Source organism: Hevea brasiliensis, chromosome 10 (genome assembly GCF_030052815.1).
Source record: "Hevea brasiliensis isolate MT/VB/25A 57/8 chromosome 10, ASM3005281v1, whole genome shotgun sequence".
Lineage (NCBI taxonomy): Eukaryota > Viridiplantae > Streptophyta > Magnoliopsida > Malpighiales > Euphorbiaceae > Hevea > Hevea brasiliensis.
In genome coordinates this window covers 98,417,626-98,426,933 of record NC_079502.1, presented here as the reverse complement: position 1 = coordinate 98,426,933, position 9,308 = coordinate 98,417,626, and the positions used below count along the sequence as shown (strand labels likewise).

The 9,308-nt window shown below is 35.0% G+C and overlaps 2 protein-coding genes across 4 annotated transcripts; both read right to left on the bottom strand.

The window, feature by feature from the left end:
• Positions 1–969: 969 nt before the first annotated feature.
• Positions 970–8,003, bottom strand: LOC131169279 (probable protein phosphatase 2C 52). 3 transcript variants are annotated; one of them, XM_058128422.1, is made up of 7 exons: positions 7,790–8,003; positions 6,713–6,855; positions 5,627–6,151; positions 5,198–5,545; positions 4,995–5,112; positions 4,686–4,909; positions 970–3,434 (listed from the first exon to the last, which is right to left on the bottom strand). In XM_058128422.1, exons 3-7 carry the CDS (start codon positions 5,888–5,890, stop codon positions 2,964–2,966), a joined length of 1,425 nt encoding a protein of 474 aa, XP_057984405.1. In that variant the 5' UTR covers positions 5,891–6,151; positions 6,713–6,855; positions 7,790–8,003; the 3' UTR covers positions 970–2,963. The 3 variants fall into 3 exon arrangements, with proteins under 3 accessions (XP_057984405.1, XP_057984406.1, XP_057984404.1); XM_058128423.1 differs by lacking the exon at positions 6,713–6,855; XM_058128421.1 differs by lacking the exon at positions 7,790–8,003 and having other exon boundaries at positions 6,713–7,672.
• On the bottom strand, positions 1,246–1,623 carry LOC110668247 (putative cell wall protein). The gene has a single exon (XM_021829406.2). It carries the CDS (start codon positions 1,621–1,623, stop codon positions 1,246–1,248), a length of 378 nt encoding a protein of 125 aa, XP_021685098.2.
• Positions 8,004–9,308: the final 1,305 nt, after the last annotated feature.

Here is a 9,308-nt window from a genome sequence, read left to right as displayed (position 1 = left end):
ATGCTGCCAGACCCTTTCCTATTCCTTGTCTCCAAGTAAAACTGAGCCTACTTCCTGAAAACTGATTAACAATGCCCTCTGTTGCATTTAATACTTTGAACTTTATGTGCTAAATACTTCTTTTGAGACATGAAAATCAAATAATTGTGTGCTATCTAAATGTAGCATTAGGAATTTATCTCTTATGCTGCCAGACCCTTTCCTATTCCTTGTCTCCAAGTAAAACTGAGCCTACTTCCTGAAAACTGATTAACAATGCCCTCTGTTGCATTTAATATTTTGAACTTTATGTGCTAAATACTTCTTTTGAGACATGAAAACCTTGGACTGCGAAAGCAATCAAATAATTGTGTGCTATCTAAATGTAGCATTAGGAATTTATCTCTTATGCTGCCAGACCCTTTCCTATTCCTTGTCTCCAAGTAAAACTGAGCCTACTTCCTGAAAACTGATTAACAATGCCCTCTGTTGCATTTAATATTTTGAACTTTATGTGCTAAATACTTCTTTTGAGACATGAAAACCTTGGACTGCGCTAATAAGTAGCTTTCTTGATTTTTCTAAATACTGCATTAAAAGGTTGGTCTTCAAATGTGTGAATTACAATGCAAACAATTTAATCTATCGATCGTCCATTTAAGTATTTGGCTTTGTTATTCTTCTGATGTCATTTATCTGCACCTTTATGGAAAACCATTACATAAAACGAATATTAGTTTTGGTCACACAATAAAGTGCAGCCTATGGATCCTTTCTTTCTTTTTTTATTCATTTTCTTCCTTGGTTGATGTCCATCCACTAAGCTACGTCTGCATTTTTTATGTAGTGTAGTGCCCTATCGCATGTTAAACTACAAGCACATATTGTTTATTTATTGAGCTGTGAAGACAAATTCTCCACATCTCCCTGTGCTTTATTATTGATAATAGCACATTGAGAACAATTTCGTTATTGCAAGACAGGCATAAATGACGGGATCTAAATAATCATAATTTATTGATCAGAAATGCAGACTTGGACGGGTACATCTTGAGAAAGGAAGCAGGATAGGTTCAAGGTCCCATTCTAATGTTAGAATTGGACTAGTACATCCAACAGTAATTATTTGTATCTCAAGGAGAGAACTTAATAGATGAAGACTTCCATAAAAACAAACCCCAAATACAAACATATACCATATTAAAACTTGCGCATGCACCTGGCATTGATGCTAGCTGTTGTTTATTAGGAAGCAGCAGTGCATGCTCAAGGATGAGCAGGTGCTGGAACAGAACCACCTCCGGGGATGAATGCATCATCACCACCTGGAATAGAGCCTCCAGTGCCTGGAATAGAGCCTCCAATGCCTCCAATGCCTCCAATGCCCCTGTGTGGACCATAGGAAGGAACACTGAAAGCAGGTGGCACCATCACCCGGCCGATGCCTGGAATAAGGAAGCTATTGTCATGATATTTATCGTGAAGAGATTTAAAAAGAAACTTGGATTGTTTCAAGTCCACATCCTTGGTATTCTCTGGAATTTGGTTGGTTTTCATTGGAATTTGGCGCCCTGCAATTGCATGCCTCGATATGGCAAACAAGACAAGTAGAGCAATAAGAGACAACTTGCTCATGTAAGCCATTGAGAAGAGCAAAAGAGGAGATAAGCAATGTGAATATTTGATGGTGAACAAGGAAAAGGTGCTCTTCTTATATAAGTTCAGAATCCAACTGAGTTTGACGGTGATTTACTGATATGCATCCATCCCCCTGCTTCCATGTATAGTATAGAAATAAATGCATACAAGCTTCTAGGGAATGAGAAATGATAAGAGAAGGTCTTAAAGAGAGTTTTGTTTTTTTTTTTTTTTTATATATTTTTAAACAAGGCCATAAAATGCAGATTTGCCTATGTGGCTCAAGAAAGGAATGGATGCACATCGTTTTCAGAATATGGGTAAGTTGATGTGTGTGTGTATGTTGGATGTATAAGGGTGATTGAAGTTGTAAGCTTAGAGATTAAACTTCACTACTAGCTATTTTTACTTAATTTCATGTCGCCAACTCATGCGGCGAATAATTGAAAATGTACTTGATTGATTTAATATGGCCCCGCAATAGGTGTAGACTAACACAACTAGCATATAGACGTGTACGGTTACATAAACGAAGAGAATGCACCATCCCAAATATTTTTATCATATATACATTCAAATCTACTAATGAATCCATTGTAAATCGAGCAATTTTCCTAGGTGAGTCTTCCAGGGACTACAGGCCCTGTTCTTCAATACAAGATCAGGTGGTAAATTTCAAACACAAGCTTCCAAAAATTACACATATCAACTGAATCAGAGTTAACGACAGCTATAATCTGACTTTTAGATGCATGCCTTCACCACATATCTGAAGTGCAAACTTTTACCACATCATCAGGAAGAATTGGAGCCTCCAATCTCTTGCACGTTTGAGGATTATTCAAATATTTGTCTGGATTTGGTGTATTCATAAGGGTTTTGAAGGGAACTGTATTTTTAAGCAGGAAGAAAAAATGAATCCATTACATTCCTGTTACATGTGATCACAATTCTATTACATTTTCCATTTAACACATGTTAGTTTAAGTATCAAAGGATATGTTTTCTAATATGATTCAATAATTCTCTTTTTGCCCAACTAGTTCTTATATCATCTGCAATGTCTAGACTACAAAGCTCTCTCTGGGGTTAAGGAATGAATTTATTTTGGCATATTGGTTTGCCTGAATGCATGCAGACTCAGAATCTTGATTGAAAATTAAATCATATTAACATAACTATAATGATTCAGTTCATTTTCTTGATGAAAGCTGTTTCGGAACGTTTCTGTGAGGCATAGCAATACAAGAGGGGTGTGGCAATAATTTACCTGCACAAACTCAAAGAAAATGCCAAAATATTACAATTATGTCAGCCCCGTTGCAGCTCTGCAATAAACAAGAAGATTATGGGTTGGGTCTTTCCTCAGAAAATCTTGGAAGTTGAACAAGGGAGTTCACTCTTGTGACGCCTTCCAAACCTGACCAACTCTGATCTTCACCAGCAACTGTTTCTCCACTTCCATCAACTTCAGCCCCTAGTTTTCCATAATTATCGTTTTCTTCTGATGATCTCACAGTAAAATTCCTTTGCAAACATGGCTCAGACTTCTGGCCATCATCTGATTCAATTGCATTACCAGAATGATTGCTCTGCAGGGTTGCAGAAGAAAAGCACTGTTCCTCATAATCAGATTCTGAGTCCATTTTCCCATCCAAAAATAAACAAACCACTGCACAGTCATCCATTTTTGAAGTTGGGTATTTGAGCTTCCATTCTCGAGCAGCCGAGTCCACCAGGATTCTCGCAGCTGATGACCTCGTTGGAGCTGATGACACAATCTCAACCACCTCTTCATTGCTCAAAACATCCCAAACCTGTAGTAACAATAATCTAGCACTCGGTAAAAACAGAGAGTATATAAGCATGCTACAAGATATACTAGGTTTCAGGTGAATCGCAATATATCCTGGTGGATTACTTTATTCTGATAAATAGGAATTTAAATATCAAGGCAAACCTCCTCAATCCCATCCATAGTCCAGTCAGGATTTACAGCATACATACAATTATCAGACAGAATTTGGTCTTGTTATGAAGCAGATCAAGACAGGGCTATCATGGCCTTTTCAATGGAAACACAAAACATAACAAAGCCTAAAGAAACTTAATCTTGTAAACCACATTCACCAAGCAGGGTCTAAGGAATAAGAAGGATTTCTACTCGATAGAAAACAGATGAGAAGGTCTCTTCTAATCTGTGTAGCTATATTTAACCTTAACCAAAATCTGAAGATGCATCATGAAGTTCTTTACGTCTCCTGAATCTTTTCTGACAATGCCATGTCTTTCGAAAACATGTTATGCTAAAATAACCATTATAGGGACAGCTATTATCTTGAGGTCCTATAACAATCCTTGTTTTTTCATTGCTTACAAATGATTGGTTCTAGAATTATTATCTCTAATATTGTGTGACTCTCCAACATTTATTACATTTACTATGATGAGCTCTGAATGGCCTACCCAACATTTCTTTGTTCCGCCACAACCAAGATCATCTTCTTAGTCAAAATTTTTCCTTGGGTTTGATTTTTTATGAAGAAAGATCAGATCAGCAACATCAACTAGACATTCATGAGTGACAAACATACAAAACTCTTTAACATCAAAAATTTGACTCAGCATCATAGCAGCATTTTTCTGATACCTATCATGGAATACTTATCATGTCTATCTATTTGGTATTTCGGTTTGAAGATAATATCATCAAAATCCCTGTTCCTCGAAAAACAAGCCACCATAAAAATCCATCAACCACATTGAACTTCAGTTTATATGCCTCAAAGAAAGTGATATGGCTTGATATAAAATCTACAAAAAAATATTTTATTCACTGCCATGATATTAGCACAACTTATATTCTTAGTTCACAGATAACAGAACATAGCTCAAAGAAATTCAATTGGTAGTCAACAGGCCTTAATTACAGTACATTGACCCTCAGAAATTTTCATATTGAAAAGTTTTTATTGGCTGTGATTTTAATAAAATAAAAGAAAATTAGATTCTCATCAACAAAAAGAAAATGAAATAATAGGGGAAAAATTTAGAGATGAAAATCATACCCCATCAGAGGCAAGAACAATGAATTGATCTTTCTCTGTAAGTAGGCGGTGAGAGAACTCAGGTATGGAGATCACCCCATATTCCTTCAAACAAAAGTCCCCAAATGCCCGTGCCATTGCTAGGCCAGGGGCATCATCAAATGGCAACCAAACTCTTGGTACTTCAGGTTCATCTTGCAATGCAAAGACTCTACCTTTACACCGTTTAATCCTTTCTGCTTCCCCTGTAACAATTTGGATTCACATAAACTGTTGCGCTCAGGCATAGTATCAAACCACCGAAAGATCCAATTATATATTGTGACCTACTTGGCAAATCAGGTTTCAGATCAACAGTCAACTGGATTGCAACCATAGAATCATTGTCATCCTTAGATCCCATGATTGCACGAGAATCCCCAATATATCCCATGAAAAGATTGGAGCCCTTGAAAACCACAAATAAACATACACAATAAGACCAAAGTTAAACCAAATGAAAATGTAGACCACCGATCAAGTTTATACAATACCTGTTTTACCATAGTGACAGCAGTGCTACCACTACAGAAGCAGTCCAAATTAGGATGGGATCTCAGCTCTTTGTCCATAGCCTTGTAGGACTTGAGGAATGCTTCTCTCCATACAGAATTCAGTTTATCCTCCATGGACCCATCCTTCTCAGAATCTCCAATTTCTGATTTCTTTGAGTTCCCCTTAAAACAGGTTTGACCTGTCCCATTTTGCCTCGACTGATTAGAGTGCAAGAATGACAGTAACTTCATTGGCAGGGCATCCCTCACCTTGCGGGCAACAAGATGGCCATGTGGACCATGGCCATCAAAGACACCACAAAAAGTCACATCTTCTGATAAGAAATCCTACAGAGATTAAAAGTTTGATAAGCAATTAACCTCCAAATAGAATTAAATACTGATTACAATAGAATGAATAGAACTCACTTCCCATACGATCATCGCATCCTGGTTTATGCCCTTGCGACCCTGCTGTGTGAATATACAAGAAGTTCGGCTCTTTCCATTAGTGAAAATCCTGTTAGGTATAGAGGGTAAATGCTGCAGTGTAACTACGTGGTCGGAGAATGTTCTTTTAGTTTTCTTTTGCCCGCAAAATCCAATCCCCAAGCATGGGGGGGGAACAGTATCTGCATTGCTCCTCCTACTACTACAAGTACTTTGGCTACTAGTCGAGACACAAGCCCCCATTTGTTCAACAGCAGAAAGAACAAGGCATCTGCACTGTGATTAATGGACAAGATTCCTCCTTTTGACAGAACAGATCTCACATTAAACTCCAAATTTTGCTAGAATAGTCAACCAAGAAAAAGACTATCCAAACACCAAAGATTCCCACCACTGAAACCATAGGTCACTTTACACCTCAAACCTCGATACAGAAAACTGGGATCTTTTAATCTTAGTCAATTACAATCTGGTGGGGATTACGTTAATCGACAATGAAACCAGCTGAACAAAAACAATAAGCCAAAAGTTAATTGAATTTTTTATTACATATTTTGCTATAACGCAGAAATGGCTGCAAGCATTGAAAACTCCCAACAAATCAAATAAAACAAATTTAAAAATCTTCCATGTGACCTTAGAATATAATATGCTTAAAAGGTTGTCCTAATCCTTTGTTCTCATGAGGAATCACACTGACACACCAGTTGAAGAGACATTAATATGTAATTTAATCCACAAACTACCAATTAAAAATTGAAGCCAACAAAGAAAAGGAAAAACAGGAGCATATAAATCAAAGACACACCAGGAAACATGAAACCTGTCCTCCTTTCAAACAATGAAAGCATTAGAAATAAATTTTATCAACAACTTTCCACAGCTCATAAAATGCTTCTATACATAGAAAACATAAAGATGCCAATGAGATCTATAATTAAAATGATCTTTTTCCCCAAGGAGAGGAATGCAAAACAACAACCTTCCTCTAAATATTAATGTTGGGAGGCATATTAAAAACAAAATAAAGCAAGGAATATGCATGGATGATTCTCAAATTCTTACCTTTATATTGAGTTCCACAAAGAGAGCCACACAGAAGAGTTTAAGACAAAGAACAAAGAAAAAGTATATCTGTGTCCCAACACGCTGTTTCAAATCATCCCCATAAAAAAGACAGAAATCTCTGTTTGGTTCCACAGAAAATGCTGGAAAATAGGGCCAACAACACATCTATGATCAGATTTTTCAGTTTTCAAAATTTTGCTGAAGCCATAAAGGAAAAGAAACCCATGTAAAGAAATTTGAAACTTAGACCATCCCATAAAAAAAGTAAAAACATTCCATACTTCTGAAAGTATGCTCTACAAGAGAGAGAGAGAGAGAGAGAGAGAGAGAGAGAGAGAGATTGACAAACTTTGAATTCGCACTAGAGAGAAAAACGAGAAGAGATAAAGGAGAAACAGAAAAGCAGAAAAGGACGAAAGAAAAGCATGATTTTGTCAAAACAGAATCAAAGATGGCCTAAAAGAAAAAAAAAAAAAAAAGAAGATATCAAGTAACTATTACGTAATTATCATTAGAGGAATGGAAAAAGAAAACAAGAAAATAAAAAACGAAAAAGTAGAAAGATTATAAAAATTTTCATCAACCCAGAAAATGCACCAAAAATACAGTGAGAAACTGAAAATAAAGGGAAGGATTTAATCAAATTTCCATTGCTGAAGAGCCAGAAAAAACATAATGGAAGTCGTCAGTCTACCATAACCATTTGGTATAAAAGTTAAGTAAAGCAAGCGTTTCCATTTTCAGAAATGAAAGACTAATAGTTCATAAAAAAGTGTTAAAATATATATTTATTTTCGTTTCCTCAGTTTTCTCAGTAATCAAACAGAGTGGGTAGTAAGGAGCTTTTTTAAAAGTTATGAAGATCTTTAAACAAGTAAACAACTATACATGAACGCAGAAGCCATGCATTAAGTGGTTTAATTACAAAACTTTTTGCTTAAACAAACAAAGACACAACCGTGAAAAATCACATTGATGTTAAAAGATAAGCCAAAAGAACAAGCCAAATGATGACAAAACTGAAGCAAAGAACCGTTCTTGCCGCCAGAAATGGCCACTAAAACATAAGGGTACCTTTGTTCAGGATCGATTTCACACTTAAGGATCAGAATAGCAAACCCATAAAGAGAGAGAGAAAGGAGGGTCTGATTATAATGGTAGAGAGATAGAGAAAGAGAGAGATGGTGGATGCATTAATTACAAAAGCAAGGACACAGGGAATCGAGAGAGATGGCCCGTGGCCGGCAGTTACTCTCTACCCAAATGATGGCAGAGACAAAAGTTGAACGCGCAAAATTAGGCGCGTCGACTGTAATGAAAAAAAAATCCAAAGGATTCATAGTTTTTTTAATCAAACCAAAGGATTCATAGTTGCTGTGGTCGTTAGTTGTTTAGTTAATAGTTATCAGACAGAGCCTGTAATTATCATTTATTGTCTACAGATTATGAATTATGCGTTGCTATACTCATAGCATAAGTCCCTTCATCAAATTATTATCATCATCATCACCACAATGTCATCTTTTCACACATTATTCTTTCTCTTTTCTTTTCCCCATTCAGACCCCATACATAGATTATGCCTATTGCTTAATAATTATGATAATTGTACATGCTAAGTGAGAGATTAATTAGCTTTTACCAGCTGCCTTGTTCTTGTTGCCTTATTGTTGTCTACCATTAGTTTTGCTGTAAGCCTCTTGTCGTATATATATCTTGGATTCCATAACCTTTTCTTTTTTTTTTCTTTTATTATTTACTTTTTGAATTTTTTTAAATTTTTTTAAGCCTCAAACCTAAATCTACTAGGTAAGTAACCTGTTCTACATTGGCACTTTCATAACCTTCACCCCATTCGTATAAAATTTTTATATTTCCTTTAAATAAATAATTAACAAGGAAAAAAAACATTTTGATATCTTAGTTTATGTCATCATATCTTAATAAATAATAAAATGTTAATTATTTGCTCTGATTTCTTGTTCTAATACATCAAGTTTTGCTTTGATTATCGTAGTTTATGCCATCATTTCTTGTTCATTATCCTGCACCTTATCTGAAATATTTTGATGCCAAATTTGAAATTTCTCCTCCAATAAAAGCTACCTAATTAATTAATATTTATTCCAATCATCTCCTTTTTCTCTTTTTTTTTTATTTGTAATTAATAAATGAGTTAAGTTTATCAATTTTCTTTATATTTTTTATATTATTATTAGACCCTGATTTAAATTAAATAAAGGAATCAACCTTTTAATTCTAATATAAATAAATTAAACTAAAAAAATAAACTTTTCATGATTCCAAAAGTAATAAGATTTATAATTTTTTAACAAATTTAAAATGAGTGTATTTTAAAAAAAAATATTCGATTACGGTTTGATTTAAATTAAAATTAAAATTAATTTTATATATCTAAAAGTTTTATGATTAGAATCAAAATTATTTTTTTAATATAATTAAATTGAAATTTAGTTAAAACTCGATCGTACTCCAGATAATTTATTTAACTAAAAGAAAAAACTTGGAAGCCCCAAAAATGAAAAAGGTTGCAAGTGGTGGGAGCAACCCCCACATACTCACTCATCCTCTG

Coding starts and splice junctions, on each gene's coding strand:
- LOC131169279 (XM_058128422.1), bottom strand. CDS start 5,890: ATGGGGGCTTGTGTCTCGACTAGTAGCCAAAGTACTTGTAGTAGTAGG. Junction 5,546..5,626: donor ATGCGATGATCGTATGGGAA/GTGAGTTCTATT, acceptor TAATCTCTGTAG/GATTTCTTATCAGAAGATGT. Junction 4,910..4,994: donor TCTGAAACCTGATTTGCCAA/GTAGGTCACAAT, acceptor AAATTGTTACAG/GGGAAGCAGAAAGGATTAAA.
- LOC110668247 (XM_021829406.2), bottom strand. CDS start 1,623: ATGGCTTACATGAGCAAGTTGTCTCTTATTGCTCTACTTGTCTTGTTT.